The 15,601-nt window shown below is 36.3% G+C and overlaps 1 protein-coding gene across 5 annotated transcripts in view; it reads left to right on the forward strand.

The window, feature by feature from the left end:
• The window catches only part of Prkg2 (protein kinase cGMP-dependent 2), a 118,901-nt gene that overhangs the window by 56,267 nt on the left and 47,033 nt on the right, over positions 1-15,601 (forward strand). For 3 of the 5 annotated variants that reach the window (XM_003477674.4, XM_063247203.1, XM_063247204.1), the window contains 4 exons: positions 59-127; positions 10,997-11,095; positions 12,268-12,421; positions 14,476-14,612. In XM_003477674.4, coding sequence (XP_003477722.2) covers positions 59-127; positions 10,997-11,095; positions 12,268-12,421; positions 14,476-14,612 — 459 coding nt within the window. Of the gene's footprint in view, positions 1-58; positions 128-10,996; positions 11,096-12,267; positions 12,422-14,475; positions 14,613-15,601 lie in introns of those variants that run through there. The other 2 variants (XM_063247202.1, XM_023560634.2) reach the window with 2 other exon arrangements.

Consider the following 15,601-nt stretch of genomic DNA (forward strand, 5'->3'; position numbering starts at 1 on the left):
TAAATATGGGTATTTAACATGGAACTATTAAAAGCTGACCTTTTTTTTCTGTCTCCAGTGATGATGTGAGATCTGCTAACATTATTGCTGAAGAAAACGATGTTGCTTGCCTGGTAATTGATCGAGAGTGAGTAGTCTGATATTGTTGGAAAAGATAGGCTGTTGCCACCTTTGAAAACTTGGCCTTCTGTTTCTCTGAGGGCTGATGTGTTTGCTCATTCATCACCACTTAGAAATGCTAGCCAATCCTCAGCTGAGAGTGCATCCTATTAAAATTCATGAGAGGAACTGAGCTTTCTGATCTGAATCTGTGGCAGTGGCAGATGCTGGCAGGCAAAATATTTTGTGTGCAGAATTTGTACATAAATATCACCAATAGACTGATTTAAATTTTACAACTTCCACAGAAACACACTTATTAATGCTCTCATGGGTTTTTAAAATACAAAATAAAGAACAATTGCATAATTTATTTCTAAAATGCCTTTAGCACTCAAAAATATTAACCAAATACTCTCTAAGTATAAAATATTTACCAGCTATTTATATTTCCAGAGAAGTGTTAACATTTGTAAGTGATGTGTATCAGTACTGATGACTAAAATTCTTATTTTATAGAGTGATTCTCATTTTCTATCCTTCACTGACTTCGTCATGTTTTAACGTGGCCTCTTCTAGCTCTCATTAATCAGTTATTTATTGGTTATGAGATACAATAAAGAAAACTCAAATATACCCAAACTAAACCATTGTCCAAGAAAAGCCATATGTGGTCAACTAAATAGTGCATACTCATGAAATACTAAAAAAAAAAAAAAAAAAAAAAAAAAAACCAGTAAGATTGTAAAGGAGTGTCACAAGAGGATGTGTAGTTGACTGCTGATTAAGTACGACATTTACTGAAGATAGACTCACAGAGATGTAGAGCTGGAAATAACTTCAGAGCTTTAAAATCCTTTTATAATGTAAAATTTAAAACACTGAAAAATAGATATAATGGCATCGTGAACCCCCTTATACAAGTTCAACAATTCTCACTTTGTATCTTGTCTGTACCCCTTACCACTCTGTGCCATCTTCTGACCTCTCCATCAAATTACAAGTATGAAATAATATCATGTTTATATTTAATAGTTTCTCTAAAAGCCGCATATCATTTATAAATCTGACCATAATAATACTGACATATCTAAAAAGTTCATAGTAATTCTTCATATCACTTAGAGTTGTTTTAATGCTCTCTTTTACAAATAAGAAAAGCAAGTCCCTAAGAGGTTAAAGAATTGTGCCAATGGGGCCATCTGTGATCAAGTAGGGACTGTTACCCGGGCTTCCTAACTAAGTTCTGCACAGTTGCATACATGCGTGGTGGCTCTCACAACAGCTGCTCAGAAACGGCTATGTAGGCAATACTTCAAGGTTGATTTTATTTTGCAAGTGTACAAATGGGGCTTAAAGAATTAACAGGATGTTTGTAAGCAAAGAGGTAATGTGAAGTCACTCTAGATGAAGTAAAACTGCAAAGCAAAGGCACAGAGCTAGGAAAGTGCAAAGCATGTTCAGATAAATGTAATTTTTAGATGCCAACTCTCAAATGGAAAATGTATTGGTACAGTATTGTTCCAGTAATGAATTACTTTGTATGCATTACTTAAAAGTATGTGCATGCACAAAATAGCATTAGCTCTGTGGTATAATTTCTGGGACAAAAATTTGATAGAAAAGTAGAGCTCTTTTCTTCATTACAATGCATACATAAAATATTTATGTAATATCTCATAATCCATAAAACATACAATAATATTGTTTTATAAATTATTTTAAGTTTATCATTTTAAAACATTTAATTCCCATGCATATCAATGGATGTCTGTAATATATATTTGGTACCATAAAAGGTTAAAATGTTTTGTGGCTTTATTTTGTGGGTCAGAGATACTGAGTCAGGTATGGCTGGGCTGATCTACGTCCTAGATTTCCTGGAACTGTTAGAAGCATATTTATTCTTGGCATCTCCAAAAAGTATCCCAGATTGGAAGATAAATGATAACCATCTACGACTTAGAGCAGAGAAGATTAAAATCCTGAAAAATGTTCCCATAGCATGCTGTGTACCCTAATTGTGCCATTATTGCCACTTTGTGTTGTTTAACATCTGTCTTCCTATGCTTCTTATAAGCTTTAAGAATTCTGAAACATGTGACTTGTGCACTGTTGCTGTAATGACATCTGCCACCATCCTCAGCACATGGGAAGGGCTTGCCAGATGGTGGCTCTGTAAAGGCTGCCATCCTTGCAATGCCATATGCTGACTGCAAACTGCACACCTATAGATCCTTAATTCTTTCCTGGCTCATGATTTTAACAAACATTTAACACTGTCATGATGGGGCTTTAATTTGTATCCTTTGAAACTTAGATGCTCTGATTTGAACTCCATCTTCTGAGGTTAAATGGCTAACACATGGTCATTCAGAATGTCCATTGGTCAGTCATGCATGTACCACCGGTGATTCAAATTGGTGGAAATGTGTTTTTAAAATATCTATATTGAAAGAGGGAAGTTAGTTATATTTCCTATTCTTTTTTTGAGACAGGGTCTTACTATGTATATCAGGCTGGTCTTGTGCTCACTTTGTAGCTTTGACTGGCCTTGGACTTTGGGTGACCCTATTGCCTCAGCTTTCCTAGTACTAGGATTACTAGCGTGCACCACTAAACTCAGATAATATTTTCGATTTTTAAAACTTTGATAAAGTATGTGAAATAATAATATGGTAAGAGCTGTAAGCAAACCAAGTGTTTGTTATTGGTGACAAAGCCACCCTTTTAGATTCGCTTGTATAGATCTCAAAGGAGTTAATTAGTTATCCTAGGGGCTCTGACATATGAATGAATGTTCAGGCTATTTTAAAGTTGCAGTTACATTGTGGTAGCTATTGCAGTTTGGCTTCTCTTTTGCTTTTTCTTTCCTTTCTGTTTTTTTTTTTAAATGGGAAATCAAACTCATGACCTTGCCCTTGCTAGGCAGGTGCTTATGCCATTGAACTATATCCTTGGCTGCAATTTGCTTTAAGATTAGTTAGCAGATGACATCTAGGGACCTGTGGCACCAGTGTCATTTACATTAAAAATAAAATTTGTTGACAGTAACACTTCAGTTAGCTTAGTAGTAAGCAAAATACTGGTGAAGGATGGAGTAAATAAAACAAAAAGTATAAGCAGAAGATGGCAGAGTGGTAAGCAGCAGAGAAAACAGCCTCTCTGAGAGTCACTCTCCAGACGTGGAATATAGTATTCTGAGGAAGACAAGAAGGAAGGAAGTGGATCTCCAGGACCCAGGAAGAATCTGAAGTGAGAATTGAAGCCCACAGAGATTGTGAAAAGAAAAACTTCAAGGAAGAAGAAGGCTGTAACTGGTAGTGCCTTTGCTCTGAGATGGGACTCACTGTGTGAGAGGAACTGTTTGAACCTGGGGACACATGGACATGGTGACAGTGATGGCTGGTGACCCGGGAGGCCTCTGCAGAGAGACAGGGCAGTGGAGGGGAACAGCAGATATGGAGGACTGCACTGGTTGGTGCTTTTGATCCTGGTATTCCATGACTGACATTGACCAAGAAAATACAGTGGCATAGTGCCAAGGAACCAGAGACTGGACCAAACAAACAACAACCTCTCATTTTCAACAAACTGAAGAGGTATGATCTAACAGACTTAGAACCAGAAAACCAGCTGCACCTGGAAGATACCTCAGAAATGTAATCATCATTTCAGGGTCATAAATACTACTAATGAAGCAACCTACCATAGGCAGTTTACAAGCATCATCCCAGGAATTAAACTAAAAAAGAGAGAAAATAGAATGAGAAGGCATTTAAGCAAAATGCAACCTCAGACATCCAGTTCCCAAAGGCAAAAAAGGGCAGTCGGAAAGCCCCGCATGAGGTCAGTTTGAAGTGGTAACAACAAAGCAATTGAATGAGGCTCTGGAAAAAATGAAATAAGAAATAATCTCTCAGATAAATACAGAGATTACCAAAATACACACCATGCTTAGCAACATTAGAGCAGACACAGACAAAATAATAAATAGACAAGCTTTAGAAAATTGTGGAATCTCAGCATTGGGAAAAAATGGAATCTATAAAGCAGATTCAGGAAGATATTCAGGAGAATAAAAACTCCAAAGTATTCAAAGCAGATTAGGCCAATGTGAGGACAGAATCTCAGATATTGAAGACAGGCTTGCAGTTAGCAACAGGAAAAGCAAGATTTCTCAAAAATAGAAAAGGAACATGAGAAATCAATTCATCAGCTGCTAGATGAGGAAGAATAACTTAAGGTTTATTGGAGTCAATGAAAAAGCAGGAAATACCACAAATGACATTAAAAAATATTCACAAAAATGATGTCAGAAAACTTCTTTGGTAGAGAAAAATAATTTGACATACAAATAAGTGAGGTATATAGAACTATAATTATCAATGATAAAAAAATTTACAGCCAACCATAACATAGTCAAGATTCCAGAAATTCAACACAAGAATCCTAAAAGCTGTTAGAGAAAAGAAATGCATTCACCTATAAAAAGAAAGGCCATTGGAATTACAACTGACTTCTTAGCACAAATTCTCAAGTCAAGGAAAGCTTGTAGTGAAATACTCCAAGTTCTAAAGGAAAGCAGTATTCAATCCAGATTGATATACCCTAAAAAACTATCTTTCAAAATTAATGGAGAAATAAGATACTGAAAAAGAACATCTGAGGAAATTTATGACCACCAAACCAGCATTCCAAAATGTTTTGAAAGATATTCTAGAAGGAGATAATATGGATTGCAGCTCCATGAATCCCAACAGAAGGAATCTACCAGGGAAAGCAAACAATTATAGGGGGAAAAAAGGGGGGGGTGGCCAACAACAGGAAAGTAACATGACAAGGATAAGTCAATATATATCAGTTTTGACCATCAATGTTAGTGATCTCAGTTCGCCAATGAAAAGTCACAGACTCATAAAGTGGATCAAAAAGCAAGATCCAACAATAGATTACATACAAAAAACAACATTTAATTAAAAAAGAAATTCATAGACTGAAAGTCAATGGATGGAAAGCAATACTCCATGCAACAGGAACCCAGAAAAAAGCAGAGGTAGTTATTCTATTTGTAGATAAAGTGAATCTTAAGCCAATATTGATTGAGAAAGATAAAGAAGGTTGCTACATCCTTGTAAAGGGAACAATCGAAGAGGAAGAGATAATAATCATAAATATATATGAGCAAATACCAGGGCACCCACCTATATAAACAATTACTAACAGACATGAAAAATCCAATAAGTCCTAACACAATTGTATTGGGATACCTCAATACCACAGTCACAAAAAGATAGATTAGATAAAAATTCAATAATGAAATATTAAAACTAAATCAAACTTTCAAACACACAGACTTAGTAGATGTCTACTGAATGTTCTGCCCCACAACATCAGAGTACACATTCTTCTCAGTTGCACACGGGATGTTCTCTAAGACAGACCATATACTGGCTCATGGAACCAATAAAAGCAAAGAAATTGAAATGATCCCATGCATACTATCAGTCTATAGTGCAATGAAATTGGAAATCCATGCCACAGGAAACTACAAGAACTTCATAGACATATAGAATTTACATAGCACCCTACCAAACCACCAATGGGTCATAGATAAAATTAAAGAAGAAATTAGATACTTTTTACAGTTCAATGGTAATGATAGTACAACACATTGGAACTTGTGGAAAACAACGAAAACAGCCTTAAGAGGGAAATTTATAGCAGTAAATGTCCATATCAGGAAAACAGAGCAAGTACATACAAATGACTTAATGTAATGTTGAACTTCAAAAGTCTAGACAAAGAAGAGCAGGCTAAGCCAAAATCTCCTACAAGGAAGGAAATTATAAAGATCAGAACAGAAATTAACACAGTGGGGACTAAAAAAAAATACAAAGACTGAATTGAAGAGTTGGTTCTTTTTTTATTTTAAAGAGAATAAAGCAAAACAAAGCAAAACAAAACAGAACAAAGCATATCAGGACAAAACAATGCAAATAACACAGGATTTCAGAACAAGACAACAGGAAATCAACAGTGGCTACTGTAATGTCTCGTTTTCTTTGAAATAGCTATCCATACCTTCTGACACAATAAGTCAATATATAACAAAATAATATAAAAGGAATCAAAACAAAGGAAGGAGAGCCTTATGAGCCTTCAAAACTAAACAATAGGAAATCAATAATGGCTACCATAATGTCTCCTGTTTTCTTCAAAACAGTTGTCCATACCTTCATACCTATCAAAATCAAATAATTCAAAACAGACTAAAACCAATCAAAACCAAGAATAAAGGCATTATTGGATTTCAGAACAAAATAATAGGAAATCAGCAATGGCCACTATGAAAAGAGTTGGTTCTTTGAAAGATTAAATATAATAGACAATCTCTTAGCCAGCCTTATCAAGAAAAGTAATAAACAGACTCAAATCTATGTAACCAGGAATGAAAAGGGAGAAATCACAATGTACCTTGCAGAAACCCAGAAAATCACTTATACCTACTTTGAAAATTTGTATTCTAATAAGATGTAAAATACAGAAGAAATGGACAGATTCCTACAAACATGTGAATTAAGAAGTTACAAAAATCCTAAACATTTCTATATCAATCAATGAAATTGAAGATGTAATTAAAAACTCACCAATTAAAGAAAAGCCCAGGCACTGACAGATTCACTGCTGAATTCTAAAAGAAATTTAGAGAAGACCTAGCACCACTACTTCTCAAATTCTTTAATGAAATTGAAATAGAATCAATACTTCTAAATTCATTCCTGGAAGCAAGCATTACCCTGATACCAAAACCAGAGAAGGACTCAACTAAGAAAGAGAATTACAGGCGAATCTCCATAATGAGCATTGCTGCAAAAATCCTTAATTAAAATACTGGCAAATAGAATGCAGCAAGTCATCAGGAAGATTATATAACATGTTGAAGTGAGATTCATTCCAAGGATGCAGGGAAGGTTCAACATACGTAAATCTACCAGTGTAATACACCATATTAACAGAGGCAAGAACAAAAATCATATGATCATCTCAATAGATGTAGAAAAATGTTTTGACAAAGTCCAGCATCCATGCATGATAAAAACCCTCCAGAAAATTGAAATAGATGGTCTTTATCTCAATCTGATGAAAGCCATCTGTGACAAAGCAACAGCCAACATCATATTAAATGGACAAAACTGAAAACTGTCTCTGTAAAATCAGAAACAAGACAAGGAGGTCCATTGTCTCCACTCTCATTCAACATAGTCCTGGAAACTTTAACTGGAGCAGTTAGACAAGAGAAAGAAATAAAAAGAATAAACATAAGAAAGGAAGAAGTTTCCATGTCATCATTTCAAGATGACATGATACGCTACTTAGAAGATCCCAAAAACTCCACCAAAAAATACTAGATTTTTTTTTTGGTCTTTTTCGTTTTTATTGGTACCAGGGATCGACCTCACGACTGCCTGCTTGCAAGGCAGGTGCTTATGCCGCTGAGCTAAATCCCCAGCCCCTAAAAAATACTAGATTTAATAAGGAAATTCAGTAACGTAGCTGGTTATATAGTCAACACTCTAAAATCAATAGCCTTTGGGGACAGTCAGACCCAACCTCTCTCGTTGAGTCAGCGCCATTTGTGGATTGCAGAGGGAGAGAACCAGGCTTCACCAGGAGACCCATTTGGAAATCATATCATTTTCATTGTTTAGTTGGGTTGAGTCTTATTGTCTTTTGTTTTGTTTATGTTAAATCTGATGGTATGAGCAGCTATTTAAAAGATAGCAAGACATACTATGGTAGCCATTTTGGATTTACTATTGGTTTGTTTTGAAGTCCTTTATTACATCCATTGTTATGTTTTTATTGTTTCTATTCTGTTATGTTTGACTTTTACTATGACAAAAGGTATGTAGAGCTAGTTTGAAAGCAACAAAAGGCATCATGTTAATTATTGTTGATTTTATAAGGTTTTGAGGTTCTGTATCACATATGATGGTTTATTTTGATTGGTTTTATTCTGTTTTATTTTCCCTGGTTTTACCCTCTTTAAAATAAAATAAAATTTAAAAGAATCAATAGCTTTCATGTACAGGAACAGCAAAATCACTGAAAGAGATATCAGGGAAACAATACCTTTTACAATAGTATCCAAAAAAAAAAAAAAAAAAAAAGAAAAGAAAAGAAAAGAAATACCTGGGAGTCAATCTAACAAAGGAGATAAACGATCTCTACATTGAAAACTACAGTACACTGAAAAAGGAGGTTGAAGAGGATTTTAGAAAATGGAGAGCTATCCAGTGCTTTTGGGTAGAAAGAACCAATACAGTGAAAATGGCGATACTTCTGAAACTGTCAAACAGATTCAATGCAATCCCAATCAAAATTCTAATAGCATATCTCTCAGAATTAGAGAAAACAACCCTAAAATTCACCTGGAACCAGAAGAGACTTAGATTAACAAAGGCAATCCTGGGCAACAAAGATTAGACAAGAGGTATCACAATCCCTGACTTGAAATTATAGTCTAAAGCTACTGTGACAAAAACAATGTGATACTGGCAAGAAAACAAACCTGAAAATCAATGAAACAGGTTAGAAGATGCAGAAACAACTCCAGATACACTAAGCTAACTTACCTTTGACAAAGGTGCCAAACAGATTCACTGGAAGAAATATAACCGCTTTAATAAATGGTGCTTGAAGAACTGGCTCTACACAGGTCAAAGATTAAAACTGGACCCAAGTCTTTCACTGTGTACTAAGATAAAATCAGGATAGATCAAAGATCTTGATATTAAAACAAGAACATTAAATCTGCTGGAAGACAGAGTAGGTAAAATTCTTAAAGACATTGGTGTAGGCAAAGACTTTATGAACAAAACCTAGATTGTACAGGAACTATCTCAGAGAATCAACAACTAGCATGTCATCCTGTTGAAAAGCTTTTGCACAGCAAGAGAAAGTACCAACAGAGTGAAGACACAACGGAGTGAAATGGAATGGAGTGAAGACACAACGTGGGAGAAAGTGCTTTCCAGCTATACCTCAAGGTATTACTATCGAGAACATATAAGGAACTTTAAAAAATCAGTCCTACCAGATTTAAACATCTGGTCCAAAAATGGGCATCTGAGATGAATACACACTTCTTAGATGAAGAAATATGAACAGTAAATAAATTTGTGAAAATCATCACTGGTCATTTGAGAGATGCAAATTAAAACAACACTTAGATTCCACCTTCCCCCAATAAGAATGGCTTATCAAGAAATGGATTATCAAGAAATCAAGCAATAACAAATGCTGGAGGGAATGTGGGGAAAAAGGAACTTTTCCCCCGTGTTGGTGGGAATGTAGACTGGTATAGTCACTGTGGAAATCAACGTGGAAATTTCTCAAAATACTAATACTAGAGGTCCAATTCAACCCAACTATTCCCCTTTTTGGTATCTTCCCAAAAGAATTAAAAACATCATATACCACAGCAATATATGTGCACCCATGTTTATAGCAGCACAATTTTTATTAGCTAAATCTTGGAAACAACCTCAAAGCCCATCAACTGAAGAATGGATAAAAAAAGATACAGTATTTTTATACAATGGGGTACTACTCAGCCATAAAGAAAGATGATAAACTGGAGGCTTTTTTAGGTAAATGGATGCAACTTGAGATAATATTCATTAGTGAAATAAATGACATATATGCGTAAGCACTGTATTGTTTCATTAGTGTAAGAAGCTAAAAGAAACAACATGTGTATATATGTATGTATATGCATACATATATAAAAAGTAGTTAAGATAGTTGTACTACTGATTTCTCTGAGTTCACTGAAGAGAAAGATTTGTGCTGGTATTGTTGGGACAATTGAATGCAGGTGTCTTGTGCTCCTGGTGAATGATTTGGGGATGACAATGGACAATGTATTTATCATTGTTGTTCCCTGATTGACATGTTTTGAAATTTAGTTTTAGTTTTTCCTTTTTTTTTTCTCCATGAAATAAAATGGATTTGGAAAAGAAGTAGTAGCATTTCCTTCCTATTTGAAAATTTCAGCTATTACGGAAATCAGAATTTCCCTGGTGATGTTTTATGTCTCACTAGACTACAGTCAACAAACGCCTGTCCAGACAACAGGGCACAAGAGTGGAGAGCCCTGCTAGTGGCTCGGCCTACAGTACAGTAGACACAGAATAATGTAGGGATAGAAAGGCTGAGAAGTGTGTGTAGAAACAGGAAACTCAGAGTGTGCTACTGAGGTGGAGCTGGTTTATTAGCTTTGGATATTTTGAGGTAAATCCTCGTTCTTTTCATTCAACTATGTACCAGTTGCTTAAAATGTTACCAAAATAACTGTAGGATGTTCTGTGTTTTCAAGGGCACTATTTTGTAGTAAGGAGAAGAAGTATCCTTAAACACTAATCAAGGTAGATTGTTAGAAGAAGGTATGGGAGGCACCAGAAGTACAATCAAGACAAAGGAGAAATAAATTTTACCCTTGATCTTTAAAATAAATAAGTTAATTAAGCAACATAAGGAAAATCTGTAACCCCTCAAACCTGTTGATTCAGTAGGCAGATCATGTATACGCTTTCCACTGTTTAAAACAAAACGCATCATTGTTGGTAAACCAGGACTGTGAGCCAGTAACTACTAAGAGAATGTTTTCTTATAGTTCCCTTTGCTTTCATAAACAAAAGATCAATTACAGAGCTTTCAGTAATGAGTCAAAATACTGCAGCGACTTTGACATTCCATAAATTACTGAGAAACAAGAAACAAAGCCAAGAGTAACTATACAAATAATGATTCATAAGTTTAAGGAGAACATCAAGTTGCCTTGGTGCCTATCAGCAGAGGAGCTTATTTTATTGTATTTCATTTTATTTAGAACATTCAACCAAACTGTCGGGACGTTTGAAGAACTCCAAAAATACCTTGAGGGGTACGTGGCGAACCTGACCCGTGATGATGAAAAAAGACATGCGAAGTAAGTGGGAGAGCCCCCAGATTTGCCTTTTGGCAGCAGCTGAAGGAGGGGATACAGGGTGTGAGTGCCCGTGGTAACTTCCAATAGTTCTTCACACGAAGATAGCACTTCACACTAGAACAGCGATTATGAAGTTTCTAAGTAGTTAGTAACTCTATTTTGGGTGATGAATAGGAATTTTAGGGAAAAAAACATTGGTAACTTAGCCCGAAGGACAACAAAACTTGAGTATAGGCAAGGAATATGGTTATAGTGAGAATTTTTCAAAATGTAAAAGAGCTACCGCCTAGTGACAAGTGTACACTTGCACATGAGTGTGTGTGTGTGTGTGTGTGTAGAGATCGGGTGGAGCTGTAATTCAATAGAAAATCTATTTTAAATGAAAATTATTTCCTAAAGCTTTCCAATTTTTATTTTATGTGTTTATTTCTGTAGTACTGGGGATCAACTCCAGGGCCTTGCACAGGCGAGGCAAGTGCGATGCACTAAGCTGCACTCCTAACCCTTAAAACATTTCTGAATGAAAGTTTAAACACATATTCACCAGATAGTGGTATCAAAGTTGTATCATCAAAATTTGTAGAAGAGTGATATCTGACACATATCTACTGTATTTTTTGCAAAGAATACATTTGCAAAACCAAGCCTTGCCCACTCACAGCTTACAAATATATACCTCAGAGAAGCATGCCTTAGTTAAGAGAATGATAGATATTTCCAAACATTTCATAGACACACAGTCATAAATGTGCTTTCTGTGTTTCACAAAGCAGTTACGCTGGGTGAGTCACAGGAAAATAGATTGAATAAAAGTACCAAAAGATGGCAGAGATTTGCAGTGTGGGCTTTTCTGGTATGTGCGGCGTACCAGAAATGGTTCTGTGCTTCTATCACGTTCCACTGCCTCCTTTCCTGAGTTGTATATTTGAGGCTGTATTGAGGTATATTTCAATTTGACTTGACCATTTCCTGTTGTGTATAGGTATTATTTTTCTCCTCATATGTGTCTGAATCTTGTCCTATCATACCAAAGTTGATATAGGTTTTGTGGCAACTCTAGTCAGTGCTACAGGCAGAAATAAGACCTCCAAGAGTGGAGTTTCTGGTAGGCATGGCATCTGCTGGAGTGCCACCCAACTGCGAGTGTGTAATGTTTCGCTTTTCTTGTTCAGGCGGTCCATGTCTAACTGGAAGCTGTCCAAAGCACTCTCTCTGGAGATGATTCAGCTGAAGGAGAAGGTGGCCAGATTTTCCTCTTCATCCCCCTTCCAGAACCTTGAGATTATCGCAACACTGGGCGTTGGTGGGTTCGGAAGAGTTGAGCTTGTAAGGGGTTTACGTTTCAAGCATCTGAGAGAAGCCTTTTGAATTTTTTTGTTTTATGTTCTAGCTGATCTTGGAGGAATATGTGAATTATAATTGCTATGTTAAATATTGGTTTGGTCTTAAATCAAGGAAGCGAACTTTTCAATCTGTGTGTTGTATAGTAGCAGGTGTGCCGTAGTAAGTAACTTGTTGTAATTGGCTGATAGTTCAAGCTGCTTGCATCAAATCTTTGGTGAATTTATTTTCTTCATCATGATTATCAAAGAATGTAGTGAGTAAGCATTTACAAAAGCTGTAAAACAGAAAACAGACTTGCATTTCTGATCAGCAAAATATGTATATAAAGATATACATACTTACAACATATTAACTTTCCATACACTTAAGAAAAGAATGTTTTCAGCAGAATTTGTCTACAGATTCAATTGTGGATATTATGGTTACAGCCCTTAAACATCTCCACTGCCATGCCTGTTCTTTTGCCTTTTATCATCCTATTTTTGAGTTGTTCAACATTTTCCACATGAAAAAGGGCAAAAAAGCTGATTCAAAAAACCATTTGAAGAGCAGCCTTCTGCGTGTTGACAGGGCAACTGGAAACTTCTAGGCTGACTGCAGTTGTATCTTCCACATCGCCACCTGTCTGTGCTTAATAATCAGTTTTCAAGAAGTAGCCGAGCAGCACTGTCAGATCAAGTATTCTGACGAAGCTGTGCAAAGGAAATTTGTAACCTTATCGGGTGCAGATGGCTCAGAGACCTTGGCAATTACCAAGTCCTTCTTTGCCCATCAGACTTTTAACAATTGAATGTGCACTGACCTCTGGGAGCTATGCTGATGCCTCTATCTGCTGATGGCCCCAGGCAGGAGCAGATCAGTCATATTGCTGAAGACCCTGGATAGTACACTCCACATCTAGCCCATACCTCATCTCTGGTGGGTGTGGGAAAATGGTTTAATAGGTCAACAAACATTTGCAATATTTCTTATTCCATATGGAGAGATAAGGGTATTATCCATCTGCAGTGGCATTTCTCACCAAAGATGATGTTGAAAAGACTGAATTAGCAATGCTGTAGTCTGTTATCCCTGACAACAATGATTGAAGCAGTAATGCCAACAGTGATTTAAAAGTTGTAAACAGTGAGCAAAATCCAGAGTGCATTTTTTGCACACCTTGCATTTTTTAGGCTGCTTATGGAGTTTTAAACCTGTCAGAACAAAATGCTTATTTTTAAATTTTAGCTTCCTTTTAAAGGAAAATTCTGATTTTACTTCTAGACTAGCACTGTCCAATAGACAGTGTACACTGATGGAGATGTCCTACATCTGTGCTGTTGAGTTGGGTAGTCAGTAGTGGGTTGTGGCTGTTCAGTGTGGGAGATGGAGCTAGAGCAACCGGGGAACTGAATGTAGAATTTTAATTAATTTAAAATTTTCTGGATGAGGGTGGATGCTTGCAATCCCAGCATAAGGGACTAGGAAGCAAGAAGCAAGTTGGACCCTAGCTTGAGCAAGCTGGCAAGCTTTTGTCTTAATAGAAGAAATCAATAAAAGTTTGAAGGGCTGGGATATAGCTCAGTGCAAAAGCTCTGAGTTTAATCCCTAACACCACAGTAAATAAATAAATAACCAATCCAACTCCTGTGATTGGTAACTACCCTACTGAATAACCTAGATACAGAACTTGATTTAAATGCTTTACTTTGAAAAACAAAAAGATGACTATTAAGACATACAAATTCATGCCAGAGTTTTTCATGTTATTCAAGCAATCTGAATAGATGCCTAAAGATTAAGTCTCTAGCTGGAATTTTTTCTTGTTTCAATAAAATTAAAACCTTAGATCCAGCTATCTGAACTGTCTTGGAAATTATGGTTAAAGGAAAATGTGTACACATACATGGAACTCAGTTTTAGGGGATTAGGGGTTAAAAGTTTACCTGTTATTTAAATACAAAATGACTTTAGCTCTCTTTGATTAACATTTTAAGTAGATATTGCCTATCTTCCCTAGTACGTTCATTTTGAGTGTCTTGCTGCTTTCTATATAGGTTAAGGTAAAAAATGAGAATGTGGCTTTTGCCATGAAGTGCGTAAGGAAGAAGCACATAGTTGATACCAAACAGCAAGAGCACATCTACTCTGAGAAGAGGATCCTGGAGGAGCTGTGCTCTCCATTCATTGTGAAGTAAGTGGACAGTTTGCCTTGCAAGACTCCAGTTGTAGGCTCATCTTCTGAATGATGAGACTTGGGTGAAGAGGAGTTTTGTTCCAAATTCTCCAGTAGGATCTAAGCGTAGAGTCCCTGGTAGTTTCTCCTGCTGAGTAACCTTTCCAAAAAGTATATGTGTGTGTGTGTGTGTGTGTGTGTGTGTGTGTGTGTGTGTGAGTATAGAATTATTGCAGAATAATTTGAACTGATTATTTTATTCAAACCTAATGTAGACTTTGGGAGTAGGGAAACCTCACTCCACAAAAAACCTCTAGAAGAGTGTGCTGGTGTTGAATTTCGCAGAAAGTGGCAGTTTGGTACAGATTGGCTGCAAGAGGATACATATTCTGGTCCTAGCAATGCCTAGGTACCAAAGGAACTAACAGGTATTTTTTTTCTGTAGCTATCACCAGAGTTTGGAGGAGAAACAGATTATTCTAGGCCAAAGCTCTCTTTACCTGTGAATTCATGAATTAGTGTTATAAGTGATAATGTGATTTCTGGATGACATACTGTGTCTCTGTGATGAAGAGAATTTTTAGTTTATGATTGAATGCCTAGAGAAAACCCACTCTTACCCACTCAGACTTACTTTTTTTCAAGATTAAAAAAGAAGACGACCCAGTCACTGCTGGCAGTAGTCATCCAATTATCTTTATTTTAATGATGGTCTCAGGATGTCCTTTTTGAATTAATATTCATTAATGAACTATGATGAGCAGCTTCAGGGCATGGATTAGGTTGTATTCATTTTTGCATTTCTAGCTCTTTGTAAAGTGGCGTACTATAGAGAAGTATGAGGAAGAATAAGTATTAATGGCAATATTTGTTGGACAGAGAGATTAACATGCACCAGGCTCTCTTCTAAGCCATATACATAGAGAGAGGGAGTGGGAAAAATCACCAGATTTACCCTCACTGGTCTAGTAGGAGGATCAGAGGAATATATTTCCAATAAATACCCA

Source organism: Cavia porcellus, unplaced genomic scaffold (genome assembly GCF_034190915.1).
Source record: "Cavia porcellus strain 051 isolate PalLab524CR breed Dunkin Hartley unplaced genomic scaffold, mCavPor4.1 scaffold_4, whole genome shotgun sequence".
NCBI lineage: Eukaryota > Metazoa > Chordata > Mammalia > Rodentia > Caviidae > Cavia > Cavia porcellus.